Consider the following 15,200-nt stretch of genomic DNA (forward strand, 5'->3'; position numbering starts at 1 on the left):
TCTTTCAAAAAATTTCCCAAAACTTGGTTGAAATATTCTGTACCATTATTTGTATGAAGTATGCTTATTTTTGTGTGAAATTGGTTTTTGATCATACTATAAAATATCTTGAATAATATTTCAACTTCAGATTTTCCATTCATCAAATATACCCAACAAATTTGAGTATGATCATCTATAGAAGTCACAAACCATTTTTTTCCGGATAAGTTAGTAACCTTGGAGGGATCCCAAACATTACTATGAATCAAATTAAAAGGTCTTGATGCACGGCAACCTTTTGAAATATAAGGAACTCGATCATTTTTTGATAAATGACACACATCACAATGAAGAGAAGTAAAATTCAAATTTTTAAATAGATTAGGCAACAAATATTTTAAATAAGAAATTAGGATGCCCTAATCTAAGATGCCAAAGCATTATTTGATCACGCACAGGGATTGAACTAATACTACCACTCAAGCCCTGAGCTTGTTTATTGCTGAATAGGGTATTATCAAAATAATAAAGGCCATCAATCATCCTAGTATTGCCAATCATCACCCTCGAGTTTTGGTCCTGAAATTCACAGTGAGAATCAAAGAATATGATGCGACAATTAGAATCATGGGATAATCTACTAACAGACAGAAGATTGCAAGTAAGTTTAGGAACATGAAGAACATATATTAATTCTATTTACCCGGAAATTCTAATTGAACCTGCTCTTGCAATGGATGAAAGACTCCCATCTGCAATCCTAACCTTTTTATAACCTGGACAAGGATAATAAGATTGAAACAATTGAGATATACTAGTCATATGGTTGGATGCACCTGAATCAATAATCCATGGTGCAAAGGCTAAAGAGCTGGAACAGGCACTCGACATATTACCTGTTTGGGCCATGGAACCAATAGAAGTACCGGATATTAGATTGGTTTTCAGCAGTTGAAGAAGCTGATCCATCTGCTCTGAACTTAGAACATTGGTTTGGGCTTCATTTGCTCTAGGAATCACTTGGTTGTTTCCAGGTCCAGGTTTGCTGCTTTTTCAATTTGCTGGTTTTCCATGTTGTTTCCAACAGGTTTCTTGGGGTATGGCATGGCTTATTACAATAGTCACACCATACTCGAGATTTTTGATTGGGATATGACCGCTGTACAGAGGCATTAGTAGTAGCCAAAACAGTAGGATTAGTAGCAACCGAAGCCGAATTCTCAACTGTTCCATCAGCCCCTTTTTTCTTTAGAATAACATTTCGGCGACTATCTCCACATCCCACTTCAGAAAATACCTCTTTGATTGGAGGCAGAGGCTGTTTGCCAAGAATCCTCCCCCTGACCTCATCAAACTCATCATTGAGTCTTTAAAAATTCTTGCATTTTCCACCATCTTCTTGTTGTAGTTGCAATCATCAGGGCTCTTCCATTCATAATCATTGAATAGATCCAAGTCCTGCCACAGTCCCTTAAGGACATTGAAATACTTAGTCACACTATCTTTCCCTTGTTGGGTCTTGCATCCATACCCAATCTCACGATTCAAAAGTAACGAACTTGCGCCCCTTATTGGCTTGAGATGAATATTGTCGGTTCTTCTTTTCGATGTGCTGCCATGCTTGTTCATGGATCCTCTTCACCAAGTCAACCTTGTGTCGTCCATCTAAGCTAGCTATCTCATTCACAGGTAACTGCATCAAATCCAATGGAGTCAAATGATTAAAACCATAAACAATTTCAAATGGAGAAAAATTAGTAGAAGCATGCACAGTTCTAATATAAGCAAACTCAACAAGTGGTATGCATTCTTCCCATGATTTTAAATTCTTTTGAATGACCGCATGCAATAAGGTAGCTAAAGTCCGATTAACTACTTCGGTTTGACCATCAGTTTGAGGATGACAAGCAGTAGAAAACAATAGCTTAGCTCCTAACTTTCCCCACAAAACCTTCCAAAAGTAGCTAAGGAATTTAACATCCCTATCACTCACAATTGTCCTAGGAATGCCATGCAATCGCACAATGTCTCTAAAGAATAAATCGGCTATATTTGTGGCGTCATCAATTTTATGGCAAGGAATAAAATGTGCTATTTTAGAAAATTTATCAACCACCACAAATAGAGTCCATACTCCCTTTGGACCTAGGCAAACCTAATATGAAATCCATTGAAATGTCTACCCAAGGTTCACTAGGTACAGACAAAGGAGTATAAATGCCATGAGATGCATGAAATGCATCTAGAACACACTCTCTCTACATCTCTACGCATATGTGGCCAAAAGAAGTGTTCATGCAGAATATCTAAAGTCTTTTGTACCCTAAAATGTCCCATCGAACCCCTGGTATGTGACTTTTGCACAAGCAATTCTCTTAAGGAGTAGTTAGGCACACAAAGTCTATTCTCCCTAAACAAATATCCATCATGCCTATAGAATTTATGAAACGCAACTTTATCACATAACTCATACACATTAGCAAAATCAAAATCTTTAGCATATAAATCCTTTATGTACTCAAAACCTTTAGTGCTAAGTGTAGTAATTAAGGCATACCTGCGAGAAAGCGCATCAGCCACGACATTCTCTTTCCCCTGCTTGTACTGAATGACATATGGGAAGATTTCGATGAACTCTACCTATTTGGCGTGGCGACGATTTAGCTTACCTTGCCCCTTCAAATGCTTTAATGATTCATGATCAGAATGGATCACAAATTCTTTAGGCCACAAGTAGTGTTGCCATGTCTCCAATGCCCTCACCAAGGCATATTGTTCTTTATCATGCGTGGAGTAGTTCAATGTTGCCCCATTGAGCTTTTCACTAAAATATGCAATGGGATGCTTATCTTGCATCAAAACAGCTCCAATACCAATCTCAGAGGCATCACATTCTATCTCAAAAGTTTAAGTGAAATCAGGTAAAAACAACAATGGAGCAGAACATAAACCTATCTTTAAGTATTTTAAAGGCATGTTCTTGTGCATTTCCTCATTTAAACCCTACGTTTTTTTTTATCACTTCAGTTAAAGGTGCAGCAATGGTGCTAAAATCTCTCACAAACCGCCTATAAATACTAGCCAACCCATGAAAACTACGTACATCAGTTGGAAATTTAGGTGTTGGCCAATCTTTTATTGCTTTCACCTTTTCCTCATCCACTTCTATGCCCTTAGCATTCACCATATGACCCAAGAAAATAACCTTTTCCATGCAAAAATTACATTTCTTTAGGTTAGTAAACAATTTTTCTTTCCTAAGAACATCCAGTACACTTTTCAAATGATCTAAGTAATCATCAAGATTCTTGCTGTACACTAGGATGTCGTCAAAGTAGACAACAACAAACTGCCTATAAATGCGCGCAACACATGATTCATCAAGTGCATGAAAGTACTAAGTGCATTGGTGAGACCAAATGGCATAACCATCCATTCATACAAACCGTACTTTGTCTTAAATGCAGTTTTCCATTCACCACCCGGTTTCATTCTTATTTGATGGTAGCTTCTTTTTAAATCAATTTTAGAAAAGATGCAGGAGCCATGCAATTCATCTAACATGTCATCTAGTCTAGGGATGGGATGACGATACTTTACAGTGATTTTATTAATGGCTCTACAGTCCACACACATCCTCCATGATCCATCTTTCTTTGGTAGCAATAGCACGGGTACCGCACATGGACTCATGCTCTCCCTCACATGCCCCTTGGCTAGCAACTCCTCAACTTGTCTTTGAAGTTCCTTAGCAACTCCTCACATGCTCCTATAGGCTGGATGGTTGGGAATCGTAGCCCCGAGGATGAAGTCAATCTAAAGATCAATTCCTCTAATCGGTGGCAAACCATTGGGCACGTTTACAGGAAGGACATTCTCGTATTCCCGCAGCAAAGAAACAACAGCACTAGGCAAGGAAGAGGTGAGTTCGTTAGTGCTCAAATATGCCTCCTTGTACATGAGTACAACTAGAGGTCTTTGTGCATAAAAAACTTCTTACACTCTTTTTCTTTTGCATACAAACTCATTTTTTCCTCTCTTGCTGTTTTTTCCTCATTTTTACCACTTTTTTTTCTTCTAATTTCAGCTCCTCTCTTGCCCTCATTTTCTCTCCTCTCTTTTTTTCCAATGTTCTTTGCCTCTCCTTTTGTTTTATTCTCAGCCTTTCTTTTGTTTTTCTCATCATTTGCTCTTTTCAATCTCACTTGATTTTCATGCACTTGCTTAGGAGTCAATGGTACAAGGGTCACACTCCTCCCATCTTTTATAAAGGAATCCCTATTCTTGAACCCATCATGAGTGACACGTCGATCATATTGCCACGACTTGCCCAATAAGATGTGACTAGCATGCATAGGGACCACATCACATAGAATCTCATCGGAATATTTTTCAATTGAAAATACAATCAGCACTTGCTTATTCACCCTAACCTCCCCACGTTCATTCAACCATTGAACTTTGTAAGGCCTAGGATGTTTTATGCATTGCAACCCCAACTTCTCTACTAATGTGGTACTAGTTACGTTAGTGCAACTCCCTCCATCGATGATCATGCTACACACCTTATCATGGATATAACATCGAGTATGAAATATATTCTCACGCTGCTCCTCATTTTAATTTTTCATCACATGCATGTTTAAAGCTCTCCTAGTTACTAATGTCTCGCCATGGACAACATACTCGACATCACTAGACTCTTCAAGTGAAGGCATGGACTCATGATCACTTTCTTCATCATCAGTCTCAATAGTACCATCATCTCTCATAATCATTGTTGTTTTATTTGGGCATTGTGATGCAATATGGCCACTCCCAAACACTTAAAAGCACTTGGTATTTCTGTACCTACTAGGTTAAGAAGAAGTTGTACCTTTTTCATGGCTGCTCACTTTGTCTTTGCCTTTCTCCTTCTCTTCTTGAGATTTGGAAACAACCCTTTCTTCTTTTGATTTCTCCTAATTCAGTTTTCATGTGGAATGGGAAGCTGAAATTGTTGTGGCATGCTTGTTTCCACCCTTGTGTTTGAGTTGCTTCTCCACTTTCATTGCCATATGCACCATGTCCTCTAACTCCACATAGTGCTGTAGCTCCACTATGTTAGCAATTTTCTGGTTCAACCCACATAAGAATCGTGCCATTGTAGCTTATCTATCTTCCTCAATATTTGTCCGAATCATAGCCATCTCCATCTCCTTATGGTAGTCCTCCACACTTTTGGTACCTTGGGTAAGGCTTTGAAGACGTTGGTATAAGTATCGGTAGTAGTGGTTTGGTTCAAATCGCTTCTTCATCACTGCCTTCATTTAAGCCCATGTCTCAATAGGCCTTTCCATGTTTCTACGCCTATTAAGAAGAATTTGATCCTACCATACTAGTGCATAGTCAATGAACTCCACAGCTGCCAATTTCACATTCTTTTCTTCGGAATAGTTATGACACTAAAAAATGAGCTCAACCTTCCTCTCCCATTCAAGGTATACATCCGGGTTATTTTTCCCTTGAAAATGAGGGATCTTCATTTTGATGCTTCCGATGTTTCTATCGATGTTATCTCGACCCCTTGGCTTCTATTGAGGTTGCCGCTCTTGCCTAGCACCTCGATAAGCAAATCTGCCCATACCATCATGTTCATCATCACTTGCATCATTGCTACCTATATCATGTTCAAATTTAGCAATCAGAGGAGTATGTGGCCTTCGCCGCCTTTCATTGGATTGCTCTTTTCTCAGTCCATCAATTGCGTCCTGTCTATCCAATCTATCTCTGAACTCCCCAAAAACCATATTGAGTCTTTCAAATTGTTGTTGAATGGCTTGCAAGGTGAAGAATGAGTCTTGTGGAGGGTTCCCATTCTCTATACCCTTGCTGGAAGTTTTAGCACCAACCGCCTTTCTACTCATGATTTCAAACCTGCAAAAAAGATTTTAGAGAGAAAAAAATTCCTCACCCACTCCCTTACGTGTTTACCCTCAAACAATGACACTCAACGCTTGTGTTTTGACACAATTTTTTTTTTTGGCTTTTTCCCTCTGATACGCTCACACACTCGTGCCTCTTACCACTCAGGATTTCTCTTTTAGTTCTTTAGTGAACAAATCACAAACAAATCAATAGTTCAACCAAACACAACAATTGAATCAATGAATTAGGAAACAAGATATCATTGAAAATAACAATAGAACAACTAAATCAGGACACAAAACAATGAAGGAAAGACAAAAAGAAGTGAAGAAAACAATAATGACGCAAACGAAATAAGAAGAAATTCAGTGGAACAAAATAACCAACTCGACCAAGGATATATTCAAACACGAATTAGAATAATAAATCGAATAGATTTTAGAATGGACTAAGATAAAGGAAAAGGAGAATCCAAGTTAAGTGCAACCACAAATTGCACAAACCTTCAAGCTACTGCCTCCTCTTTTTGTTTTTTTGAATGCAAAATACTGCCTTTTCTGCTTTTTTTTTTGAATGCACAAAATGACTTTTTTTTTTTTTGTGCTCTAATCAGCCTTGATGTGTTTCTTGCAATTTCCAACCACAACAGATTCAATCTTGATGATGGATGATATTAAAGAAGTGATGGAAAATTTCTGAAACAAGAAAAACAAGATAGGTAGATCGGATGATAGAAGAATATGAAATAAGGATAAATGATTATAAGATAAAAGAATTTTCGAAAGAAAACAAGAAAAATAAGATAGATAGAACTTGATTTGAACCAAAGCTCTGATACTAAATGATGCGGAACCCCAAGAATGAACGTCCGGAGACCCCAAATCAGATTTATCAAAACCCCAAACCCAAAATAAGATTCGACATGGTAGTGGATCCTTGACCTATTGCTTGACATGAAGCACAAACCAAGAATATCAAATTAATGGATGAACGCTACAAAGGTAGCATCTTTGATAAGTTCGGTGAAAGTTCAATGAAGAACTTGAAGAGAAATAAACCTCACTTCGAATTGTATTCAGTCAATATCTTCTTTTTCAATACAATAAAGAGTTGGCTACTTATAGAAAATAAAAGAAACCCATGACATCAGCCCAGCCAATAAAAATAGGCTATGACATCAATTCGGCCAATAAAATAGCCCCACATAACCTTAAGCATGCCATGTCATTTAATGAAACATGTGCAAGTCACATGCCATGCTTAATTGACACAATTGGCCCACTATTTAGCCCATACTTTAATTAAAACAATAAAATTTTCCCAAAACAGCCCATATTGGCTTAAGGTTCCAGTTTCACACGTCATTAGACAATTTACCATCTTAGGCTCTTCAAGAAAGTCCTTTTCTTTAGTGTCCATGATCCTCATTGACTCTTGCTCAAGCAACTTCTCAATTAGTCCTTGTGTAGCCTCCTTGAACTTCTTGGCTCTAGCTCTTGTGATGGGCCCGCTTGGCATGTGCAGATCATCCTATGCAATCGGAGCTTGTTGGTTCATATCAGACCATGATTATGCTCTCCTTGGTAACCTCCTTCACACATATGTAGCTAGCTTCTCTCTTGATTAGCTTACTTAGAGAGGCATTATCTTCTCTCTCTTTAGGGGAAGATGTAATGAGTAGCTTAGATAGAGATGCCTAGATCTCTTTAAATTGAGGTTTAAACTTTTTGCTAAGTTCAACCTATAACCTAGCTTCCGTTTGGGACTCTGCTAAGTTTTCCGAGGCCATTGTGTGCGTACAAGTGAAGATCAAGAATTCCAAGATCTTCCTTTTGTTGGCGGGTTAACAGCATCCACAAGAACATCGGTTTAGATACCAAATGATAAGACCCCAGGGTTTTATTGTAGAGAAATTGGAAAATTGAAAGAGAAAACAATGTTGATTACTTCGGGGGGATCTACCTCCAAATTAGCCCAAGGTTATGAATTATGTTTTTGCTTGAATGAAAAAGCCCCGTAGGGATATATATATAGGGTAGGGAATCCTATTATTAGGAATGTGAAATATTCCAATCCAAGTCCTCAATGGACTTGGACCTAATTGATTTGGGAAGCCTAACACATTAAACAAAAATCTCAACATTAAATAGAATCTTAACATTAAATAGAATCCCAATTGATTTCAGAATCATAACACATTAATTAGAAATCCCAATTGATTTGGGAATCCTAACACCAAAGGGTATGGACTAGCTGGACTTGCTCGCATGAGATGAAGTCTTACAAGGTATCTTGGGGATACATGGAAATTGCATTTTGCTAGACCTCCTCCAGAGGCTCAGTTGAATATTATCCCAGTTGAATATCATCCTTGGTTGTTCTCAACAATGCCACTCCCAAGTAGAAGCTTCCCAAATTGTTCCACATTAATAGTCTCAAAGGTGGTCTGTCTTCAAGAGGTGCTCACCCAAGCAACTCCTGCTTTAGGAAGGGTGAAGGTTCTGCTTCAGTCCTTTGTCTCATCACTACCTAGAGGGGGTTCATCTAATTGTTGGAGGGTCTGCTGCACAGTTTTCCAACAATTCTTTGGGTTGGACTTACAAGTTCCATTTTTCCGGTTATTTTTGCTCACCCCTCATATGGTACTTGGTACATCTTAAAATAAGAATGCACTGGGAACTTCCCATGGTGTATTCACATTTGCTTTTTCCCTTTTTAGACTGAAGGGGCTTTGTTCGTGGAGATGAAGGTAGAGAATGATAGAGAATCATGAATGGTAGAGGATTGGGGTTTTGATATTGATGTAGGAGGAAAGTGAGGGGAGAAGAGAAGAAAGAAGATATAGAAATAGAGGAACAAAGGGAGAAGAGAGAAAGGAGAAGTGTCGTGAGGGAGAGGGAGAAACAGTTGGATGGAAGAGACAGAGAGACAGAGAAAGAGGGAGAGCTTAGCAAAAATTCAATTAACCAACCAAAATGATCACTTGCATGTCTCAAATTAATATAGAAGCCTTAATTGCCTAGACTTGCACCTCTTATAAAAATGTTTGGAAGGCAGGACACACTGCCCTCCACTTACATAATTGATAACCTCTAGTATCAATCATTAATTTGTAAACCATTTTTAAAGCTTCTTTCCAAACTTGAAGGTCACATATTTAAAGGCAGTCTCAGTCTCCTGCATTTGGGCCCCTTGATATAAAGTACTGTTTCAGTATTCTGCTGGTTATCAGTAAAAACAAATTGCAACCGTATCTGATGCCTTTCAACCTACGGCTCCCTTTCATATATAGGCACGGTCCAAGGAGTTGTTGCCCCTATGCTAATGGGGTAGTTACCTTGGTTTTATGAACTTCATCTCCCTTGATTCCCCTTTTGTGAGGAGCTTGATTCAGTAAATGTTTCCCACATATTAGGGGCCTTGGAAGTCAAAGACCACTTTTTAGTTTTGTACAGCACGGGCTAATTTTATCCTCCCCACATAGCATGCCATTTGCAAATTCTCTTAGAATCTAGTACAGAAATATTTTATGCATTAATTGGAATCCTAGTGTTAATTATATATATATATATATGAGAACGCCAAAAATTACTCCTCTTTTGCTCAGTTCTATGCTATGTCTAATTTTTCAATTTTGTGGTTTGTTGCTGTAGGTTATGATGATTATATGTCGTTTCTCTGCGGCATTAATGGATCAGCTTCTGTGGTTCTAAATTATACTGGTCAGAACTGTGGAGCTTCTGCAATGAATGGCGCAGAACTGAACTTGCCCTCCATCACAATAGCAAAACTGAACCAGTCCTTGACGCTCCAAAGAACTGTGTATAATGTTGGGGGCAATGAAACCTATGCCGTTGGATGGTTTGCTCCTGGTGGAGTTTCAGTAATGGTGGCTCCCACTCGCTTCCTAATAGTGACTGGCGAGAGTCGAATCTTGACCATATCCTTCAATGCTACAATGAACAGCTCTACCCCAAGCTTTGGACGGATTGGACTTTATGGGGATCGCGGTCACACTGTCAACATTCCATTGTCAATCATCACTAAACTTTCTTGTAACATTACTAGCAGCTGAGGATGGACGCTGGCAACTCTCTTCCTTTGTTTCTCCTTATATTTTGTTCTGTTTTTGTGTTTGTTTGGCCCTCTTTGCCTTTATTTTTTTTTTTGGTTAAGTGTAGGTGATATATTGATCAATTTTTTCATTCATTATCACTAAAGTCCATGTAAATGTTGAACCATTTGTATGTAGTTTGGGATTGATTAATGGTTCAAAGAGATGTGTGTGTGTGTGGGTGTTGTTAGTTCAAACAACAATCTAAGATGAGTGAATTAGGCCGATAGTTGAATTCTAATTTTTTAAACTTTATTCTAAATTAATTACAACAATGCACAATCACGATGCGATTAAAACTGTTAGAGTAAAGAAAAGAGACACAATCACTTATATAGTTGTTTAGTCCAAATTTAGAATCAACATCCACTCCTTTAAGCTTTCTACTAATCCAATATTCTTTCCTCACGAAGATTATGCCACTTAAAATTTTTGGCTCTCCAAGATCCTTGAGGTGCCAACCTCACATTACAAGTAGTGTGCCTATGAGCCCCTTTGTATTCCTTTCTCTCACAAGCTCCCTAATTTTACATTACACAAGGACTATCAATTTTTGCACCTTCTCTCAGCTGAGAACAAGATTTGACACACATGAATGACAAGAATGCAATGATTGCTGTAATCCAAAAATTACAAACATAAAACCTCACAAATGTGAATTTCAACAAAATAGAGTTGATCAAATAAGAGCACTTAGGTTTGTAGCAAGAATGCTTGGAGTGCACTACATCTCCTTGGAGTTTTTTCTCAATTTACTTTTATTATTTAATAAAATATTGAATAATACTTTGTTTGGAAAAAAAAAAAAAATCTCATTTTAAGGCTTACGTAATCTCGCAGGATGTTCTTGAGAGATTTAAAGGTTCAGGGGTTCTCATGGTGACGCGTGGCAGAAAATCTCGCAAGATGGTTTTATGAGATTTACCTGGGAAATGGAACAATGCGTGATGCGTGGCAAATCTTGCAAGACCATCCTGCGAGATTTGCTTGAACTACTCCTTTCCCCTTATATGAAATATATATATTTTTGGTAATGAAAATATGAAATCTCCCACCGCTAGAAATTCGGTAATTTTGCTTCACCCCACACCTTTCCTTAACTAGTTTCAAATTAATTAATATATTTATTTCAATAAACAAAAGATTCATAAATTTAAAATATGAATTCATAATTAATAAAAAATGAATTGCGAGTTACAATAATTACATGTTTCCATGTATTATTTCCAGAAAATTTGTCAATGTTAATAAAATAATAATTGCAAGTGGCACGTGTGGGCTCTTTCTATTTAAAATATTTTTTATAAAAGTAAACTCTGACTTTTTTTCCTGGAAATATTACATGGAAACATGTAATTATTATAGCTCACAATTCAATTTTTATTAATTATGAATTCATATTTTAAATTTACGAATAAAAGTATATAGTGGAAAGACTACGAGCCCTAAAAATGTGAAAGACCAATCTTAAATGACACTATGGATTTGAGTTTCCATGTAATTCTTTGGATAACTGATATGCCCTAAATATGTCATCTTCTAAAAGGAAGTCAAAACTCAGCAATCATTACCCAAGTCAAATGTTCTAGTAAGTGCAATTAGCTGTAATCTAATAATGAAGGAAGAGATCCATGTTGGCGCTTTAAATGCCTAGAGTGGTCCACGTTGACACTTTAAACCTCCAGAGCGATCCACGCCCCCACGTCATAATGATGGATCACCCCAAGGGTCAAACATCGCCACTACAAAGAGGGGTAATGCAAACAAGTAAAGGTAACTCACTCTTAACCTAATTCTACTATTGCATTCAACCTCTTCGAAGCGTTCCCTTACTTAGGCATTAGAGTGATCCACCGGAGTACACCCCGGGTCCTCCAAGCCTGCTTTGTTTTCATCCTTTTCAGGTCATCGGAAGTTGGAGAGCAATATCGCAGGTCATCACCATTATTATGCAGCAACAGTTGGCACCGTCTATGGGAACCGCTTCTGAGAGGTGCTCATCTTGCTTCCGACCTCCGATTCTCGAATAATGACAACAACCCATGGATCAAGCTCCGGCCCTGCCATTGATGAAGAATCACTCCAATCCATTCACTCCATGCCTGGAGATCGTTTGGGGGTCACTAGGGAGGAATTTCTCACCTTCCAAAGGAGAATGGAAGCCTCCCAGAAGAAGATGGAGGATATGTTCAAACTACTCTTACAGCAAAAGGGTTAGGAAGAACATGTCTCCCGCCAACAGCAGGTTAGCCCCGACTCACCTAAGAAAGTAGAGAACTCGAAGGAGAGTGAGGAAAAAACTAACCTCACTTAGAAGGTGGAAGACACGAACAGTGTGGGAGTCAATGAGCAAAAATTGAATAAGTTAGAGGATAGGATAAAAAAGATAGATCAAATAGAGAAAATGATAAAAGAGGGTCGAATCAACCCTTCTTACAGGGAAACCTCTTTAAAATCCTCGGAGCTGCCGTTCACCAAAGAAGTGATGGAAGTCCCGCTACCAGCAAGTTCAAGATGCCAACTTTTGAAAGGTACGAGGGTTTGACTAACCCGGTCGATCATCTGGACACCTTCAAGGTGTTGATGCAATTGTAAGGCACACTTGATGCCATCATATGCCGGGCATTTGCAGCCACCCTTAAAGGTAGTGCCAGGGATTGGTATAGAACACTACGACCTGGGTTGATCAACTCCTTCTTTGAGATGAAGTAGCAGTTTATCGGTCATTTCATCAGCAATCGAAGAATTGTCAAAACTTCGGCTCATCTGATGAACTTGGTCCAAGGAGAACGGGAGATATTGAAAAAATTCATACACTGCTTCATCACCACAACCCTGGAGATCCATAACTTGGACATTGGAGTGGCATTGGCAGCCCTGACCATGACCTTTCAGTCGGGGAGTTTCTTGTACTCATCGGGGAGGAAGCCACCAGCTGATATGGGAGAACTGATGGCCAGAGCCCAGAAGTATATCAACCTAGAGAAGATGATGGATATAAGAGGAAATCAGATCGAGTTGAAAATAAAGGGTAGCAGAGAGGTTGGTGAATCTTCTAGAGCCAGAGAAAGATAGGAGAACGGCAAACTACAGGCCAGCTTTAGGGTGATGGGGCATACCAGTAAGTTTCAAACTTATACTCCCTTAAATGCACCGCGAATCGATGTGTTGATGCACATAAGAAAGAAGGAGTATATTTTGTGGCCTGAACCTATGCAAACACTCTCATATAAATGGAATATGTCAAAGTTCTGTCAGTTCCATAGGGATCACAGGCACGATACCGAGGAGTGTGTTTAATTGAAAAATGAAATTGAGGCCTTGATAAAAAAAGGTCATTTGTCGAGGTTCGTAAAGAAAGGGGATCGTTAAGGGGAAGCTCATGAGCAGAAAAGGCCAAACGGTGATAAGAAAGAGGAACATATCGTTGGAGAAATTGCTGTGATCTTTGGCGGACTTGCCAGTGGTGGAGATAGCGGAGGCGCTCAAAAAAGGTATACCAAATAGGTGCTCTTAATGAAAAAAGGGAGCCAAATGGCAAAATAAAAAAATAGGAAGATGCTTTCACCTTTAGTAGCGAAGATGAAAAAGGAGTACAACAACCCTATGATGACGCTCTAGTAGTATCCCTTTTGGTGGCCAACTACAAAGTAAGGTGCGTGCTGATAGACAACGGGAGCTCAGCCAACATAATATTCTAGTCGATGCTCGAAGGAATAAAGATCAGTAAGGAACACTTTAAATCAATCTCCACCCCATTGGTTGGATTTGGGGGAGACATAGTACATCACGTGGGAAAATTACACTCCCGGTGACAATAGGGACGACCCCACAAAAAATCACCTCGTTGATGGATTTCCTGATGGTTGATCGGCCATCAGTATATAACATCATACTAGGCCACCCATCGCTCAATGTAGGCCAAGCCATAATGTCCACTTATCACCTAAAGATGAAATTCCCTACCCCACACGGGATAGGGATGATCAAGGGAGATCAAGTAGCAGCTCAGAATTGCTACGTGATGGCGTTAAAAGGCAAGAGTGAAGCAAGGGAAACCTTGATCATTGAAGGCCTGGAGGTGAGGGGAGAGTACCCACAAAGTTGCACGCTGGATGATGACCTTACAAGCATACCCATAAACGGTAATCAGGAGAAGTGTGTACAGATCGGAAGTCACTTGTCCAACGCTTTGAAAATAGAACTAAATAAACTACTAAACGAGTTCACGAATGTTTTTGCCTAGTCTGTAACGCCCTGGACCCGCTACACGGGCACCGGTGCGTTAAAAGACCGACACGAGTCTCTAATACAGTTCATGTAACACCCTGACCCCGAGGGGCCTAGGATATTAACTTTTTACTACTGATTTACAGCGGGAGCAAATAAACTCAATTTTTATTACACCAGAGCACTAATCATTCATATTACAATCACTTATTTCAAAAGAAGAAAATTACACGAACGTAAATATCTGAAATCATACTAATATTTCTAGTCAATCTTTATTTTTCTAATCCCCACCCGCATGCTTGCTAAGCCTGATTTCCGACATGTCCTTCAGAGTTATCTGAAATAAAATATGATTGGGGTGAGACGACGCTCAGTAAGTAAATAAGATTATTATTAGTGTGTAGCCAAAATGAGCTTTTAAAGAATTTCGTAAAACAATATTTAATACTATAACTTCAAGACTGCTTTTAGAATAAATATAAATTTAAAAATTTCTACATAAAACTTTTGTCATCAATTTCAACAGTAAATTTCTACAATCATATACTATAACTGCTAAATTAAACTTTTAACTTTAAAACTGTAAAAATATTTAATGATAAACATACATATACTTTTCCTTATACGTTTTCTTTAGATCGTCATTTAAACACTAAAATGATCTTTTTCACGTAAACTTACACTTTTCCTTCAAATCATCAGTAACTTTGTACACGTAATTAAATATGTATAAACATATATTATAAAAACCACCCTTAGCCTGTTTGCGGTAAGTCATGTTTACCCCCATGACTGGGTTGTGCGGTCCGAAAACTAGACTTAGCTGGCTGGCCGACCAAACTAAATCAACGTACGTAAACTTTAAGTGAGATTTTCCTTATTAAGTCCTGGTGCGGAACCAGGTGTGCACTCAGGAGAAATCCACTAACATAAATAACCACTCTGTAAACAGTGTGGGTGCACT

General features: G+C 38.6%; 1 protein-coding gene across 1 annotated transcript in view; it reads left to right on the forward strand.

Moving 5' to 3' along the window:
* Positions 1 to 10,200, forward strand: part of LOC131160332 (subtilisin-like protease SBT2.3) — a 39,235-nt gene extending 29,035 nt beyond the window's left edge. The window contains exon 10 of the mRNA XM_058115920.1: positions 9,543 to 10,200. Within this exon, the coding sequence (XP_057971903.1) occupies positions 9,543 to 9,964 (422 nt within the window). The 3' untranslated portion in view covers positions 9,965 to 10,200. The remainder of the gene's footprint in view (positions 1 to 9,542) is intronic.
* The last annotated feature ends 5,000 nt before the right edge of the window (positions 10,201 to 15,200 follow it).

This window comes from Malania oleifera, chromosome 7, assembly GCF_029873635.1.
Source record: "Malania oleifera isolate guangnan ecotype guangnan chromosome 7, ASM2987363v1, whole genome shotgun sequence".
In the NCBI taxonomy this organism is placed as follows: Eukaryota; Viridiplantae; Streptophyta; class Magnoliopsida; order Santalales; family Ximeniaceae; genus Malania; species Malania oleifera.